Source organism: Scyliorhinus torazame, chromosome 9, assembly GCF_047496885.1.
Source record: "Scyliorhinus torazame isolate Kashiwa2021f chromosome 9, sScyTor2.1, whole genome shotgun sequence".
In the NCBI taxonomy this organism is placed as follows: Eukaryota; Metazoa; Chordata; class Chondrichthyes; order Carcharhiniformes; family Scyliorhinidae; genus Scyliorhinus; species Scyliorhinus torazame.
This window is the reverse complement of record NC_092715.1, coordinates 233,796,535-233,815,441: the sequence shown is the minus strand read 5'-3', so window position 1 is coordinate 233,815,441 and position 18,907 is coordinate 233,796,535. Positions and strand designations below refer to the sequence as shown.

The following is an 18,907-nucleotide window of genomic DNA, read 5'->3' as shown; positions in this document are numbered from 1 at the left end:
AACTGAATTATGATCATTTTCACCAAAGCACCCTCCAACTGATACTTTACCAGTTGCCCAAAAAATAAGTTCACAACTGCCTCTCTTCTTATTGGCCTGGCTTTCTACTAGTTAAAAAAAGTTTTCCTGAATACATTTTAAGAATTCTACTTCCTTTGTACCTTTCCCACTAATTCTATCCCTGTTACTATGAGGGTACCTCGTCACTATTACAGCCCTTTAGAAAATTTAAGCTTCAAATATCTTGCATTGCTATTTAGAGGTAGACCTACTTCAGGAGCTTGTTAGTAAGCTCTCTCTTAATTGTAGCATCTCCTATTCACAATCTATATTAATGACTTTGATGAAGTGTAATGTATCAAAGTTTGCTGACAATATAAAACTAGGTGGCAATATCACCTGTGAGACGTATGATTGGAAATAGACTGAAGGGATGCTCATTGACCAGGTTGGATTTGTCCTGTTTTTTGTGTGTACAGGACATACCTGAACAATCTTCCACATTGATTGATTTGATATATTTATTGTCACATGTGCCGAAGTACAGTGAAAAGTTTTTCTGCGGCCAAGGGACACAATGGAAAAAAAAGTCGTTACAGTGAATGCGAAAAAGTACACAGTACATCGACAAATAAGGAATTAGTTACAGTATGGAACAAGGGCAAAATAACAAAGCAAATACAACATAAGCAAGAGCAGCATAGAGCGTTGTGAATAGTGTCTTATAGGGAACAGATCAGTCCGAGGGAGAGTCGTTAAGGAGTCTTGTAATTGTGGGGAAGAAGCTGTTCCTAAGTCTGGATGTGCGGGTCTTCAGACTTCTGTATCTTCCGCCTGACGGAAGGGTCTGGAAGAAGGCAAAGCCTGGGTGCGAGGGCTCTCTGACAATGCTGTTTGCCTTCCTGAGGCAGCAGCAGGTGTAGACAGAATCAATGAGAGGATGGCAAGCCTGTGTAATGCGTTGGGCTGAGTTCACCACACGCTGCAGTCTCTTGCGATCATTGATCACGCAGTTGCCATACCAAGCTGTGATGCAGCCGTCTAGGATGCTCTCTATGGCACATCTGTAGACGTTTGTGAGAGTCGATGCAGACATGCCGAATTTCCTTAGCTTCCGGAGGAAGTAGAGACGCTGTTGGGTTTTCTTAACTGTTGCACCAACGTGAGTGGACCAGGACAGTCTGTTGGTAATGGTGATCCCCAAAAACTTAGGAACATTACCAGGTAGATGCCAGTGTTTTAGCAGGACTAGAATAGCTTTGTTAGGAACATTAAAAGTTCATGACCATAAGTCTTCAGTACTATTGCCAGAATATTGCCAGGAGCCATAGCCTTTGTAATATCCAGTGCGTCCACCATCAACTGACAAATCAGTAATCCTCCATGTTGAACAACACTTGGAGGAAGCACTAAGGGTGGCAAGGGCAAAGAATGTATTCTGTGTGGGGGACTTCAATGTCCATCATCAAGGGTGGCTCAGTAGTACCAGCAAAGACCAAGCTGGCCAGGTCCAAAAGGGCAGAGCTGCTAGATTGGGACTGCGGCAGGTATTAAGAGAAGAAACGAGAGGTAAAAACAACTTGATCTCATCCCCACCAACCTGCCTGCCACAGGTGTATCTAGTGGCCGCCAACTGGTGGATAGTCATAAATTACAATGCTGACATGATGGATATAACTGACTCGTTAAGGAAGGGTCAGGTACGTTATTAGAGAAGTGACTTCCTCCTGTGACAGATGAGGCTCACCTGATTAATTTCAAGACTCCAAATTGCACTCAACTTGCTCCTTAACTTTAACCTTCATTTCCCCCAGCTCTCTTGGGTACTGGATCATTCGAGCCTTCCATCTCGAGCAGTCAGCCTCCATGAGGGCAGCACGGTAGCATTGTGGATAGCATAATTGCTTCACAGCTCCAGGGTCCCAGGTTCGATTCCGGCTTGGGTCACTGTCTGTGCGGAGTCTGCACATCCTCCCCGTGTCTGCGTGGGTTTCCTCCGGGTGCTCCGGTTTCCTCCAACAGTCCAAAGATGTGCAGGTTAGGTGGTCTGGCCATGATAAATTGCCCTTAGTGTTGGGTGGAGTTACTGGGTTATGGGGATGGGGTGGAGGTGTTGACCTTGGGTGGGGTGCTCTTTCCAGGAGCCGGTGCAGACTCGATGGGCCGAGTGGCCTCCTTCTGCACTGTAAATTCTATGATAATCTATGATATCATCCCTGATAGCTTGGGCTCCTGGACCACTAGCAGTGGCCTTCCTCACTGCCCATGCCCTACAGCTATCCTTGCAGCCTGAAGGTGGGAAGATAAATGTGACTGGTCTCTGTCCCGTGTGTCAGGGTCATCTTGCCCTCATGGTGCTGTCACCACCCCATGTCAGAATCCCCCACATTGTCCATTTCACCAAACCATCAAAGTCACCCCCACTCCCCCCATGTTGACACTGTGGATTGTCCCGCTCCCATTCACTTCCAGCTGCCACTCCAGAAAGGCCATGCCTCCGAGAAACCATTGCTTAGGCATAAGCAGGGAGGATCTGGGGTATACAAAGTCAATTCCAAATGACATACCCCTTGGAGGCCTAGAGTACGTGATAATGAAGGCTGCGAGCAGAAATCATTCTACCCCTGCCAATCCTCGCGAATGACATAGTTGGTTCTCCCAGATCCTTGCCGGTGCCCTCTCTCCATTGGACTCCATGGTAATGGCGACCTACACGCTCATTTCTGATATCCCCTTCAGAGGTGAGGTTGCCAGGCTCACATTTATATGCCATTAGGGAAGGTAAAGGGTTATGGGGATAATGGGTGTAAAAGGGATTGAAGTGCCCGATCAACCAAGATCGTATTGAATGGCGGAGCAGGCTCAACGGACTGCATGGCCTATTCCTGTTCCTATATTCCTAAAAGAGGCTGCAAAGAGATATAGGCAGGTTAAGTGAATAAACAACAAGGTGGCAGATGAAGAATGTGAGGAAGTGAGGTTATTCACTTTGGTCCTTAGAAAAGCATAATATTTAAGAGGTGTGAAACTTGTAAATGTTGATATTCAAGAGTGTGTATTTGTACAAGGAACACAAAGAGTCAGCATGCAGACACAATAATCAATCAAGAAAGCAAATTGCATGTGGTCTTCCTCTAATGGCACACAGCTGCAGTGAAATTCAAAGTGTTCTGAATCTTTGGAATTCTGTACCCCAGATGATTGTGAATGCGCCATCACGGAGTATATTTAAGCTAAGATAGTCGGATTTTTGGTGTCTCTGGGAATCAAGGGATTTGGGAGCGGGTTCGATTAAGCCCAAGATTAGTCACAATCATAATGAATGGCAGAGTACACTCAACAGGCTGTATGCCCTTCTCCTGTTCCTATTTCTTATGTTATTATTATTTCCTTTGCACTCTTCCTAACTCTAACCTGTGTACCTTCTTACATCCCACCATTAATGGCAGAGCCATCGGTTAGTATAATCCTCCTCTCCTAAATTCCCTTCCCAAACAACCCACTTTGATATAAAATAGCTTATTCTAGACTGCAAGTCATACAACACTTTCAGGAAGACAGCTATATCATTTACCAAATTAAAAATGACAACCAACTGGCAATTTACAATTAGTTTAATTTAAAGTACTGCAGGTTAATTACCTTGTAAATCAATGATGGAAATGAAAGGTTAACATCCAGGTCTTCACTACCAGCACTGCCATGCATGGCCACAATAGAGGCCTGATGGACGTCTTCGCTGTCAAAAGATATCTCCCTGTCAAATGTCTGTTCAATGGCAAAGCTGGTTTCAGTTGCTTCTACCTAGAAATCAACACATAGAGATTAATTACCCTCAGCATGAATCTAGGAGGAAAAGGTGATTACTGAATTTTATTTCAGTGTTTTACATTATCAAAACAAGCTATCAAATCTAGTTATGGTTACCACAGAGCTGAAAAACAACAATACAGACGGGCGGCAGGGGTGGCACAATGTTTAGCACTACCGTCTCACTCTCACGGCCTTGGTGACTGCGTGGAGTTTGCACATTCTCCCCGTGTTTGTGTGGGTTTACTCTGGGTGCTCAGATTTCCTCCCATAGATCAAAGGTGTGCAGTTTAGGTGGATTGGCCATGATAAACTCCCCTTTGTGCCCAGGGATGTACAGGATAAATTACATGATTACAGGTATAGGGTGGAGTGGATCGGTGCAGTCTCGATGGGCTGAATGGCCTCCTTCTGTACTGTAGGGATTCCATGAGATCGTATGAAAAAATGCTCAATGCTTATTTTGGCCTGACATTGTTACCTATTCTGATCAAATTCAGAAACTAAAGCATTTCCTGACTGATAATGTATGTATTAGAAAAACACAATTTTAACATGTTAAAAATTGCACACATGTAAACCAGAGTGGCTATGAGACTAAGCATGTTGTCCTCTCTGGTTTCCTTTCCTTCCTTGTGCAAGATGAGGGGAAAGCTGCTAATTTCCAGTTTCTCCATCTCTTCAAAAACTATACTGTTCTGTATTTGCAAACAGTTACATTTTCAATCACACAACTCAAAAAATTAATGATGGATAGCAATGTTCCATCTAATTTCTCTTTGTGTACAGCATTTTGTGTTCAACTGCATGATCCACTTAAGATTGAGGAGCGGTTGGACACACATACACATCTTAAAAGGAAAGTTGATTGCATGCAGCTTGACATTCTGGATTGTTGCATGGCTGCGCACCTCAGCGGGAACACTGATGTACAACACAATCAACATGCATAAATGTGTTGCCTTCATAGTTAAAGCAGTTAACAAATAGTTTAAGAAATAAACCAGCAAACTAGAAATTATTGTTTAATGGAATATAGGAAACTTAAGGACTTGGCTATTCAGTCCCTCAATCATAGCTGATCAGCACCTCAACTCAATTCATCTACTTTTGATCCGTATCCCATGATATCCTTAAGTAAAATAGGTCAATCTCAATCTTTAAAATTTTAAGTGACCTGGTATCCACAGCCTCGTTGAGGGAGAATTTCATTCTTCCACAATCTTGTGTGAAAAAGTGATCCCTGATATTGCTGCTAGAACTAGGTCATCCAGGAGTAAAGTCGTACTCCTATGTTCTGGATTCCCACACCACAGGTCATAATTTCTCTGTATCTACTCCGTATTAGCTTTGGAGAACATACAGATCAAGTTTACCAGGATGCTAGGGCTTAAAGGGTTAAGCTGAAAGTCAGGTTGCATTAACCTGGTTGTACTCTTCTAAATTTAAATATTTGAGGGGGATCTAATTGAGACTTTTGTAATGATAAAAATAATTTAACAAAGTAGATATGGAGATCCTGAAATTTAGCCTAGGTGCTAAACAAACTCCTAATCTTCATAATACAGGAAGCAGCAACACATATTGTTTCCTGATGAAGTGCGCCACCTGCCTGATCCATAAGCAGATCATTCTCAAAGTGCACAACTGGGAACTGTTAAAAAGCAAAATAATTTATTCAAATATGGATCCTGTACATTTTGCAGGACCCATTTTCATTTTCTGGATTCTCCAGCACTTCACTTGCTACATGTTGAACTTGCAAGTACAATATGGCACTAAATGACATGAAGGTTCTGGTACTTAGTTGAACATGGAACCAAGGGGAGGAGGACTGTTTCCCCCAACCTTATGTTAAAACGTTGCTCCCACAGAATGCTACTGAACTCCCACAGATCAGACAGTCTGGCTAAGATCATGCATCAGATCAAGTCCAAGATGAGGTGCAAGGCCTTTTCATGTCAGCTTGAATCTTGTATGTCTCACTTGTGAAGACCATGAACTGGATTCAATTAAAATTTGAATTGTTTTTTTGAGCAAGCATTGAGATGGATTAAGGGTTTGTCCTATCCACTCTGTGCATTGGCCTTGTAAGAACGGAACAAATATTTAAAAAAAATCAGACCACTAATCACTTCCCCAATTCCCAAGCCCCCTTCCCATCCCGCCACCCAGCCACTCATCTTCATGATTACCCACCAGCGAGGCAAGATTTCAAAGGCCTCAACATTCAGCCTAAGGGCCGAAGCCTGTGTCCCCCAAAGGCTCAAAAGCGGACACACCATATTTCTCAATCACAGATGCCAATTCCTCTGGTGGTGGAAATTAGAACAAGAGTGCACTAGTGCTCGACTGCTCATGAGTGAAATCAGGAGTCACATGTTCACAGAGGGTAGTCAAAAGTGGAATTCTCCCAAAGGACAATGGAAACTGGGTCAACTGAAGTGTTCAAGATGAGATCGACAAATTGTTTTCGGTAAGGGAGCAAGAGACATGGGACAAAGGCAGATAAATAGAGGCATTGAGCTTTGTTAATAGAGGTACTGAATCCAAAAATCAGGGAAATTGCACTGAATATTTATAAAGCTTTGGTTAGGCTACAACTAGAGCATTGGATCCAGGTCCAATCACCATACTTCAGGACAAACGTGAAGGTCCCTGAGAGGATACTGCGAAAATTTACCAGAATACTTCTGGCGATGAGAACTTTTGGCTACAAGACTATGTTTTGAGCGCTGAAGCAAAGGTAGTTTAGGGGACATCTGAAAGAAGTGTACAGGATTGTGAAAAGTTTAGATAAGGTAAACACAGTGATGTTAATCCCATTAGCTAATAGGATAAAGACTGCGAACACAGATTTAAAGTTTTGGGCAAGAGATACAGGCAGGATGTGAGGATGAATTTCTTTATGCAACAAGAGTAATGACACAGCACTTGCTGCATATGAAGGTGGTGGAAGTGGAGACAGTGATGATTTCAAAATGAAATTGGATAGGCACCTGAAGGAAGTAAACTTTGAGGGCTATGTGACACAGGGGTCGGGGTGGCTTGCTCTACATAGAGCCAGCAGACGTCCTTCTATGGCATTATGACTCCATAACTCTATCACAACGGACCAATACATGTGGCAAGGAAAACCCATAGTTTGTGCAATGCTTTGGACCATTTTGTCCAAGGTAATTTATTTCTCACAATCCTGCTACATCCAGCATGTATTATGACCAAAATTACTCATTTACCGTATCCCCAAATAATATTTTCTGAAATAAATGTAGCTAATTTTTCCTGAATGAATCAATACTATCAGCGTCCACCTTCTCCCTGGGGATTGTAGCCACCTGAGTTGGCCACTTCCCGACTTAAAATGGAGAACTGCAAAGGCTGAAGGGAAATTCAGCCAAAACAGGCAAAGACTAGCAAATACAGAAATCATGTATATTGGAACCTGCAAAACAACCAGACAGCTCCGAAACCAGCAGCCATCTGCATAGTAATGTAGCAGCCATCTACATAGTAATGTGCGATTCCCAGGCACAATGGCAACAGTTAAGGTAAACAAAGCCAAGCCAGACTCCTCGGCGCCAGCAGGAGCAAAGACAAAGGAAGGCCAACGGACACTTAAGACCGCCCAGCGATCAGGGAACCGCTCCAGCATTGGAGAAATCGATCCAAGTAATCGGAAAGCAGTCCAATCACTTGGGACCAGGTACGGGGTCCGCCCCGAAGGGCGGGAAGCCCCTGGGGACTATAAAGTAAAGCCCCCAAGTTCAAATCGTTCTTCTTGGCAGGGTCACTCAGCAGCGAATCAACCCTTGAGAGTGAACTGCCCAAGCTGCCGCATCAACCAAGTAAATCTCCAGTCAACGCACGCTACGAGATAGGCACTCCTAGCTACCAGTCCATACCAGCTTTTGAATCCTGCAGTTTCAGAACCCGAACGAAAGGCCATTTGTTCCCCTGACCTGGCGGGCCAGTCCAAAGCTAAGTATAGGCCTGTTAGTTATAGAGATAGTTTATTAAGTAGAATTTATGCATGAGTAGCGATTGATTGTGTATAATAAATGTGTTTTGATTTGAATCTTACTAATTGGTGTGTTGAGTTATTGATCAGAACTTGAACTTGAACCTCGTGGCGGTATCATAAAGATACCTGGCGACTCTAGAGCAAAGGTCATAAAACAGAGCCAATTGAACCAACCAAAAGTTAGCAACAGGATCAGGTTCGATAGATATCACACCATCTTTAAAATATTTCTGGAGATTAACTTTGAATTTTCCCCTTCACCTGCAGTCCACATCCTTTGGTTCTACTGTTCCGACAGTGCTTGTCAAGGTCTGCACTATCTAGTTCTTTTCAAATTTCACAAATAGCAATCAAATCACCACTGAACCTCTCTTTTCTACAAAGAACAGTTCAAATTTTCTCCTGATAAATCAATCTATCCATTCTTTCCATCGTTTTCGTACTTCCAATCTTCCAATGCCAACTATCTATCGAAGTCGTAAGTATACTCAAATCCTCCTGTGACCCATCCTGTTCTGCTTTGGAGTCTCTCACCTTTATTAGCTTCCTATCATCCATACATTTAACCCTGTGTGTGAGACTCCCAGCTCTGATCATTTTTTTATTTTATAAATTTAGAGTTTTTTTCCAATTAAGGGGCAATTTAACGTGGCAAATTAACCTCTCCTGCACATCTTTGGGTTGTGGGGGTGAAACCCACGCAAACACAGGGAGAATGTACAAACTCCACACAGTGACCCAGAGCCGGGATCGAACCTGGGACCCCGGCACTGTGAGCCAGCAATGCTAACCACTGCGCCACCGTGATGCACAAGCTCTGATCATTTATAATTGGGACTGTCAATCAGTGTTTTCGACACTGCTGTTACTGGTGTTTGCTACTGTTTAGATGTCTCCTTAGCCTCAAGGAGCACATTTTTGATTCAGTATCTTTTATAATTGCCTCCCCCCCATGTCCAACATAATCAGTTGAAGTCTAACTCATACTTTGCACAGGTTAGACCAAATGTACAACACAGCACTGATTTATGATGTCATTAAAAAGAAAAGCACAGATTAAAATGCCCACAGATGCACAGTTCAGAACAAAAAGGATAACTAACCAGTGCTAACTCTGCACGAAAGACAGCAGCATCGCCTGCCGCCTCCTCCACATCACCATCACAAGACTGACCCAAGCAGAGAAAAGATTCCTCTTTAGCAGGCACATCCCCCTCTTCTGGAGAAAACTGCTGAGAGAGTGGAGTTTTGAGTGTAGCACAAGAAGCTGACATGCAAAATGGATACACATAAAATACAACAGTTATTTGGAAGATTCCATGTTAGTCTGAGAGGGGCAATTTTCAACTGCCACAGGCAGAGATTATTTTGTTGCCACCTCTGGAAGAAAAGATACATTGATTTCAAATATCCAGGAAGTTCTTAATTAAATGAGTATCTTGGGATACCCTCCCTTAAATGGACATATTGCAGACAAAATCGTTTGTGAAAAGGGCAGCATGGTGGCATAGTGGTTAGCCTCACAATGCCAGGGACCTGGGGCGAAATTCTCCCCCAACGGCGCGATGTCCGCCGACTGGCGCCAATCAGACGGGCATCGCGCCGGCCCAAAGGTGCGGAATGCTCCGCATCTTTGACGGCCTAGCCCCAACATTGAGGGGCTAGGCCGACGCCAGAGGGATTTCCGCCCCGCCAGCTGGCGGAAATGGCGTTTGTTGCCCCGCCAGCTGGCGCGGAAATGCGGCGCATGCGCGGGAGCGTCAGCGGCCGCTGACAGTTTCCCGGCGCATGCGCGGGAGCGTCAGCGGCCGCTGTCAGTTTCCCGCGCATGCGCAGTGGGGAGAGTCTCTTCCGCCTCCGCCATGGTGGAGGCCGTGGCGGAGGCGGAAGGGAAAGAGTGCCCCCACGGCACAGGCCCGCTCGCGGATCGGTGGGCCCCGATCGCGGGCCAGGCCACCGTGGGGGCACCCCCCGGGGTCAGATCACCCTGTGCCCCCCCCCCAGGACCCCGGAGCCCGCCCACGCCGCCTGGTCCCGCCGGTAAATACCAGGTTTGATTTACGCCGGCGGGACAGGCAATTTCTGGGCGGGACTTCGGCCCATCCGGGCCGGAGAATCCAGCGGGGGGTCCCGCCAACCGGCGCGGCCCGATTCCCGCCCCCGCCCAATCTCCGGTACCGGAGACTTCGGCGGGGGCGGGATTCACGGCGGCCTACGGCCATTCTCCGACCCGGCGGGGGGTCGGAGAATGACGCCCCTGGGTTCAGTTCCGACCTCGAGTGACTATCTGTGTGGAGGTTGCAAATTCTGCAGGGGTTTCCTCTCACAATCCAAAGATGTGCTGGTTAGGTGCATTGGCCATAAGTTGCCCCACCCAGGTTGATAGGGTTGTGAAGAAGGCCTATGGTGTGTTGGCCTTTATTGGCAGAGGTATTGAGTTCCGGAGTCATGAGGTCATGTTGCAGCTGTACGGCTGCATTTGGAGTATTGCGTACAGTTCTGGTCACCTCATTATAGGAAGGACGTGGAAGCTTTGGAACGGGTGCAGAGGAGATTTACCAGGATGTTGCCTGGTATGGAGGGAAGATCTGATGAGGAAAGGCTGATGGACTTGAGGTTGTTTTCGTTAGAGAGAAGAAGGTTAAAAGGAGACTTAATAGAGGCATACAAAATGATCAGGGGGTTAGATAGGGTGGACAGTGAGAGCCTTCTCCCACGGATGGAAATGGCTAGCACGAGGGGACATAGCCTTAAACTGAGGGGTAATAGATATAGGACAGAGGTCAGAGGTAGGTTCTTTACGCAAAGAGTGGTGAGGCCGTGGAATGCCCTACCTGCAATAGTAGTGAACACGCCAACATTGAGGGCATTTAGAAGTTTATTGGATAAGCATCTGGATGATAATGGCATAGTGTAGGTTAGATGGCTTTTGTTTTTTGACTTCTCATGTCGGTGCAACATCGTGGGTCGAAGGGCCTGTACTGCGCTGTATCGTTCTATGTTCTATGTTCCAAGTGTCCAAAAGTTGGGTGGGGTTACAGAGATTGGATGCTCTTTCGTAGGGTTGGTGTATTCAATGGGCTGAATGGCCTTCTTCTGCACTGTAGGGATTCCATGACCACCAACATCTTTAAACCACATTGTCACCGAATCCTGAAAGACCAATGAGTTCAACCTGGGTTCATCCAGGTCATCAACCCACAAGATCTATATAACTTAAATCTTTATTGGAATTTCAAATATAATTAAGCTACCTTCTACTTTGCAACCTATTTACATTTGTGTGACTCTGAATGTGTAGGTTGGGGCATTTTTTTATTATTTTTACTTAGACTGGGTTAAGTACAATAAATACCACTTTATTTTCAAAAACGCAAGAAAACCTGCCTGTTTGCGCGTTTCACAGTCACTGCATGCCATCAGTTAAAAGACTCACTTAATTGGCAAGCATATATATTTTTTTAATCTGTTGCAATCAAATGAGGAATGGGAAAAGAGGGGAGCTATCCTACCCTTTCTTACTTGATTGTAAGAATAAGGAGATTGAGCATGCACACTGTGCACAGCTGCCTGTCCTCGCAAGCTCCTCTATGGGGAGGAAGATGCAAGAGGGCTGAGTAGAGGGAAGCAGCTATCCGTCGTACAGCTGTTATACCCCTCCATACACTGTAGAAGATTAAAACAAATGTTTCCTACGATTTCTTCAGCAGCCATCAGCAGTCCCTTTAAGGGACACAAGAACTAGAAAAACTAGTCAGGGATTGCAATATGTTCCACTTACATTTTTACATATTTTACAAAGCACCCTAAAACAGCGACATAACTCTCCTTTGCATATTTAGCCAATCATTCAGCAGGCCTAAAAAGAGGAAACACCATTAAATTAGGTGCAGAATAGGGACAAGAGTCTGTGCGCATAATAAAAATAGTTTGAAAGCATACAAAATTCTATCCCTGAGTGCTCAAATAGTTAGGGTTAATGTCACACAAATTAATACCAGAATTTTGGATCAGCCCACTGCGTAACATTGAAAGACTTACTGGCAAAGGCTTTGCTACCCCAATTCTAACTCTGCCTCCTGATGCACCTTTGAGTGCCTGAACAGCTTCCTCAAGAGTAGCATTTTCCAAGTTGGTGCTGTTGACAAACATGAGTCGGTCTCCTGGAAGAAGTCGGCCATCTTGTTCTGCCACACCACTGGGCACTAATGAGCGAATCACAATAACTGTTCGTATTGGGTCAACCGGATCCTGTGGTTCCAAGTGTAAAAATTATATTAATAATTTAATGCTGAACAGACAAAAATAATTAACTTTTTATTTTAAAGTACAGTCGATCTCATTTGAAAGTACAGAACTGTAAATGTTATGTTTCCTCTGGAAATAAACATATGTTTAAACAAAGAATTTAAGAATGTGACAGTTCTGCAATTCAGCTTATAAGGAGGCAAACTAGAATTAAATACCTGATAATCCAGAATGCTGAACCCGAGGCCTGAGCTACCTTTCTCTAATTCTATGCTTTGAATTTCAGATTCCCACATCGCCAGGTGAGAACCTTGTGCCTCTACACCACTCTGTCTTCTTTCTATCTCGACCACAAGAGCATCATCATCTGTGGCAGATGTTGCAGTAATCTCATTTTGATCGATGTGCCTCTGGAAAAATCACATTTAAAACAAAAGTTTTCATTAAAAAGCATACATTGTTGTATTGAAACAACAAAGTATGAATTCCTAGCATTGTACATAGTTATATAATAGTTGTGTGTAACGTGGTCCTATAATCCTGTGTATTGTGCTGTAGCTCTGTAGAGGTTCGGTCACCTGTATGTAACCTGACCTGGCCACGGAGAGCTCCGCCTTGGCCACTCCCCCGGGAGTTAGGTATAAGACCTAGCTTCTGAGACCTGACCCATTTTGTCTGGGGTCGTCTGTGTCGGGTAAGCTTCCTATGTAGTGTATTAAAGCCTTGGTTAAAGTCTCACATGTCTTTGTGGTTCTTGACGCTTAGTGCATCACGTAGATAAGCTGCAGCGCTGGGCTGAGAGGTGGCAAATGGAGTTTAATGCAGAAAAGTGTGAGGTGATTCATTTTGGAAGGAATAACAGGAAGACAGAGTACTGGGCTAATGGTAAGATTCTTGGCAGTGTGGATGAGCAGAGAGATCTTGGTGACCATGTACATAGATCCCTGAACGTTGCCACCCAGGTTGAGAGGGTTGTTAAGAAGGCATACGGTGTGTTAGCTTTATTGGTAGAGGGATTGAGTTTAGGAGCCATGAGGTCATATTGCAGCTGTGCAAAACTCTGGTGCGGCCGCATTTGGAGTATTGCATGCAATTCTGGTCGCCGCATTATGTGGAAGCATTGGAAAGGGTGCAGAAGAGATTTACCAGGATGTTGCCTGGTATGGAGGGAAGATCTGATGAGGAAAGGCTGAGGGACTTGAGGCTGTTTTCGTTAGAGAGAAGGATAAGAGGTGACTTAATTGAGGCATACAAGATGATCAGAGGATTAGACAGCGTGGACAGTGAGAGCCTTTTTCCTCGGATAGTGATGGCTAGCACAAGGGGACATAGCTTTAAATTGAGGGGAGATGGATATCGGACAGATGTCAGAAGTAGGTTCTTTACTCAGAGAGTAGTAAGGGCGTGGAATGCCCTGCCTGCAACAGTAATGGACTCGCCAACATTAAGTGCATTTAAATGGTCATTGGATAGACATATAGATGATAAGGGAATAGTGCAGAAGGGCTTTGGAGTGGTTTCGCAGGTCGGCGCAACATCGAGGGCCGAATGGCCTGTACTGCGCTGTAATGTTCTAACCTCTGTGCAACCTGCCGCCACGGTAAGGAGGCAAGAAACGATGGGTCCAAAATGATATGCACCTTTACAACATGTGTGCTGAGAGTATTTTCTGCTGCTGAACAAGATTGATATCGGAATATCACCAAGATGTGACTCCCCCGATTTGTCCCTGCCACCCAATGCCACAAGCTCCCCTTTGACCACCATATGTATGTTGCCCTTCTATGACTAGACCCCCAATCCCTGACCACCATCTCTCCCTCACCCACTCTTTCTCCCCAGCAACCCCCTCAATAGAAGGATCTGAAACCGAAGGGGAAAAGATTTAAAATGTAGCCTATAGTAAAAAAACGCTCAGGAACTTATACTTGCAAATTTCCTAACCCCAAGTCTTTACACCCTGCCACTTCAATAGATGGTAAATCATTAAGTAGATGAATAATTAATATAAAAATAAAAATGAAAGCTAGAAAAATTAATTTGGTACAGGTATTTTTCAAGGCACGGAATGCTTTAGCAGAATAGACTATTGAGGCAAGGTCTACAAATAACTTGAAAGAGAATCTAATAAGCATTTGAATAGAGCAGCTTTCTAAAGATATAGAGAAAGGTCAGCCAAATAGGATTGAACCTGACAAATCTATATGCAGAGCTTGCTCTGGGCTCAGATATTGTGGTTGAATGGTTCCTTCTGTACAGATACAACAATGGTCAGTCGTAGCCTGAGCCAGGCATGCTGCAATGTGGCTCATACAATGGCACAGATAGCAAGCTTCCTCAAAAGATCATGTAGCATCACTTCTACTTCAGCAGGCAAACAAGGATTCACGTACAGGGCTGCGTTATTACTTATGTGCGGACATATCCCTGAACTTTTCATGGATATAAATACAAAAAAACATATTCTGACCAAGATGTACTCAAAAGCAACTTGAAAGCAACTGGGTGAGTTCTCCCAGTGAGCCAGAGAGAAGACAGAGCCAGGAGTGAGACACAGCAAAGAGTGAGTTTGGGAATTTGAATCGAGGTGGGAATTGAATTGAATTAAATTGAATCAGTAAGGCAGCTCCTTTTAAATTTCAGGAGTTTAAATTAATTTATATTAAGCTAGTATTGGGCAGTGTAGGTTAACAAGGGCTGTCCCACCCACTCACATAACTGGTTGGCAGTTAACTGTCAGTCACTTTAATCTACTTTGATCTGAAAGCAGGTGGGGGAGGGGAGTCAATTCAGGACAGTTTAAAAAGAGCAACTTGTAAACTCACTCCCAGTGAGTTCTCCCAGTGAGCCAGAGAAGACAGAGCCAGGAGTGAGACACAGGTAAGAGTGAGTTTGGGAATTTGAATCGAGGTGGGAATTCAAAGCTGGGTGGGGAGGAAGTGTTTTTTATCCCTAGTAAGTGACTGGTAAGTAGTGTTTCTGTTTCTTTTCATTGGAATATTTATTTATTTTTTTCTTCTTTGTTTATTTGTTTATTTAAATTTTTTTGGGGGGAAATTGTTGAAGTTAACCGAAGGTTCAAGACATGGCAGGAGATCTCAGACCCGTGTCATGCTCCTCGTGTGCGATGTGGGAACTCAGGGACACGTCCACTGTCCCTGGCTCCTTCATGTGCATGAAGTGTGTCCAGTTGCAGCTCCTGTTAGACCGCTTGACGGCTCTGGAGCTGCGGATGGACTCACTTTGGAGCGTCCGCGATGCTGAGGATGTCGTGGATAGCACGTTTAGCGAGTTGGTCACACCGCAGGTGAAAGGTACTGAGGGAGATAGTAAATGGGTGACCAAAAGACAGAGCAAGAGTAGGAAGGCAGTGCAGGTGTCCTCTGCGGTCATCTCCCTGCAAAACAGATATACCGCTTTGGATACTGTTGAGGGAGATGGCTCACCAGGGGAAGGCGGCAGCAGCCAGGTTCATGGCACCGTGGCTGGCTCTGCTGCGCAGCTGGGCAGGAAGAAGAATGGCAGGGCTATAGTGATAGGGGACTCAATTGTAAGGGGAATAGACAGGCGGTTCTGCGGACGAAATCGAGACTCCAGGATGGTATGTTGCCTCCCTGGTGCAAGGGTCAAGGATGTCTCGGAGCGGCTGCAGGACATTCTGGGGGGGGGGGGGGAGGGAGGGGGTGAACAGCCAGCTGTCGTGGTGCACATAGGCAGCAACGATATAGGTAAAAAACGGGACGAGGTCCTACAAGCTGAATTTAGGGAACTAGGAGTTAAACTAAAAAGTAGGACCTCAAAGGTAATAATCTCAGGATTGCTACCAGTGCCACGAGCTAGTCAGAGTAGGAATGTCAGGATAGAGAGGATGAATACATGGCTCGAGAGATGGTGCAAGAGGGAGGGATTCAAATTCCTGGGACATTGGAACCGATTCTGGGGGAGGTGGGACCAGTACAAACCGGACGGTCTGCACCTGGGCAGGACTGGAACCGATGTCCTAGGGGGGGTGTTTGCTAGAGCTGTTGGGGAGAGTTGAAACTAATGTGGCAGGGGGATGGGAACCGATGCAGGAAGTTGGAAGGTAGTAAAACAGGGACAGAAATAAAAGGCAGTAAGGGGGAAAGTGTAAGGCAGAGAAGCCATAGTCAAAAATCAAAAAGGGCGACAGTACAAGGTACAGTGACTGAGGGGAGCTCAGTGAATAGGACCAGGAATACTAAAAGAAATAAAACGGGAAGTGAAAACATTAATGGTAAGCGATGCGGCAGGTTGTTACAGGAAGATGTGGGTTCGACGACAAGGAAAATTAGGAGAAAGGTTAAGTGGAAATATAACTTAGGAGAGGTTACTGATCGAGGTGTTAAGATTCAGAACAGAGGTAAAAAAGCCAACATAAGTGTACTTTACCTGAATGCTCGTAGTATTCGGAATAAGGTAAATGAGTTGATGGCGCAAATCATCGTGAATGACTATGATTTAGTGGCCATTACTGAAACATGGTTAAAGGATGGTCACGACTGGGAGTTAAATATCCGAGGGTATCAAACTCACTTTTGGAAGGACAGAGTGGATGGTAAGGGAGGTGGTGTAGCTCTGTTATTTAAGGATGACATCCGGGCAACAGTAAGGGATGACATCGGTGCTATGGAGGATAAGGTTGAATCCATTTGGGTGGAAATCAGGAATAGTAAGGCGAAAAAGTCACTGATAGGAGTAATCTATAGGCCACCAAATAGTAACATTATGGTGAGGCAGGCAATAAACAAAGAAATAACAGATGCATGTAGAAATGGTACAGCAGTTATCATGGGGGATTTTAATCTACATGTTGATTGGTTTAACCAGGTCGGTCAAGGCAGCCTGGAGGAGGAGTTTATAGAATGTATCCGCGGTAGTTTCCTCGAACAGTATGTAATGGAACCTACGAGGGAACAAGCGGTTCTAGATCTGGTCCTGTGTAATGAGACAGGATTGATTCAGGATCTCATACTTCGGGATCCTCTCGGAAGGAGCGATCACAATATGGTGGAATTTAAAATACAGATGGAGGGTGAGAAGGTAAAATCAAGCACTAGTGTTTTGTGCTTAAACAAAGGAGATTACAATGGGATGAGAGAAGAACTAGCTGAGGTAGACTGGGAGCAAAGACGTTATGGTGAAACAGTTGAGGATTGAGGATTGATCAGGGGGTTGGATAGGGTGGACAGTGAGAGCCTTCTCCCGCGGATGGATATGGCTGGCACGAGGGGACATAACTTTAAACTGAGGGGTAATAGATATAGGACAGAGGTCAGAGGTAGGTCCTTTACGCAAAGAGTAGTGAGGCCGTGGAATGCCCTACCTGCTACAGTAGTGAACTCGCCAACATTGAGGGCATTTAAAAGTTTATTGGAGAAACATGGATGATAATGGCATAGTGTAGGTTAGATGGCTTTTGTTTCGGTGCAACATCGTGGGCCGAAGGGCCTGTACTGCGCTGTATTGTTCTATGTTCTATGAACAGTGGAGAACCTTCCAAGTGATTTTTCACAGTGCCCAGCAAAGGTTTGTACCAACAAAAAGAAAGGACGGTAAAAAGAGGGAAAATCGACCGTGGATATCTAAGGAAATAAGGGAGAGTATCAAATTGAAGGAAAAAACATACAAAGTAGCAAAGATCAGTGGGAGACTAGAGGACTGGGAAATCTTTAGGGGGCAACAGAAAGCTACTAAAAAAGCTATAAAGAAGAGTAAGATAGATTATGAGAGTAAACTTGCTCCGAATATAAAAACAGATCGTAAAAGTTTCTACAAATACATAAAACAAAAAAGAGTGGCTAAGGTAAATATTGGTCCTTTAGAGGATGAGAAGGGAGATTTAATAATGGGAGATGAGGAAATGGCTGAGGAACTGAACAGGTTTTTTGGGTCGGTCTTCATAGTGGAAGACACAAATAACATGCCAGTGACTGATGGAAATGAGGCTATGACAGGTGAGGACCTTGAGAGGATTAATATCACCAAGGAGGTAGTGATGGGCAAGCTAATGGGGCTAAAGGTAGACAAGTCTCCTGGCCCTGATAGAATGCAACCCGGAGTGCTAAAAGAGATGGCTAGGGAAATTGCAAATGCACTAGTGATAATTTACCAAAATTCACTAGACTCTGGGGTGGTCCCGGCGGATTGGAAATTAGCAAACGTGACACCACTGTTTAAAAAAGGAGGTAGGCAGAAAGTGGGTAATTATAGGCCAGTGAGCTTAACTTCGGTAGTAGGGAAGATGCTGGAATCTATCATCAAGGAAGAAATAGCGAGGCATCTGGATGGAAATTGTCCCATTGGACAGACGCAGCATGGGTTCATAAAGGGCAGGTCGTGCCTAACTAATTTAGTGGAATTCTTTGAGGACATTAACAGTGCGGTAGATAACGGGGAGCCAATGGATGTGGTATATCTGGATTTCCAGAAAGCCTTTGACAAGTTGCCACACAAAAGGTTGTTGCATAAGATAAAGATGCATGGCATTAAGGGGAAAGTAGGAGCATGGATAGAGAACAAAGAACAAAGAAATGTACAGCACAGGAACAGGCCCTTCGGCCCTCCAAGCCCGTGCCGACCATACTGCCCGACTAAACTACAATCTTCTACACTTCCTGGGTCCGTATCCTTCTATCCCCATCCTATTCATATATTTGTCAAGATGCCCCTTAAATGTCCCTATCGTCCCTGCTTCCACTACCTCCTCCGGTCGCGAGTTCCAGGTACCCACTACCCTCTGCGTAAAAAAACTTGCCTCGTACATCTACTCTAAACCTTGCCCCTCTCACCTTAAACCTATGCCCC

General features: G+C 44.7%; 1 protein-coding gene across 18 annotated transcripts in view; it reads right to left on the bottom strand.

Annotated features, from left to right (window-relative positions):
- The window catches only part of LOC140429761 (multiple PDZ domain protein), a 488,055-nt gene that overhangs the window by 266,653 nt on the left and 202,495 nt on the right, over nt 1-18,907 (bottom strand). For 15 of the 18 annotated variants that reach the window (XM_072517160.1, XM_072517164.1, XM_072517169.1 and 12 more), the window contains 4 exons: nt 12,301-12,492; nt 11,876-12,085; nt 8,938-9,066; nt 3,643-3,804 (listed from right to left, as the gene is read on the bottom strand). In XM_072517160.1, coding sequence (XP_072373261.1) covers nt 3,643-3,804; nt 8,938-9,066; nt 11,876-12,085; nt 12,301-12,492 — 693 coding nt within the window. The remainder of the gene's footprint in view (nt 1-3,642; nt 3,805-8,937; nt 9,067-11,875; nt 12,086-12,300; nt 12,493-18,907) is intronic. The other 3 variants (XM_072517161.1, XM_072517178.1, XM_072517168.1) reach the window with 2 other exon arrangements.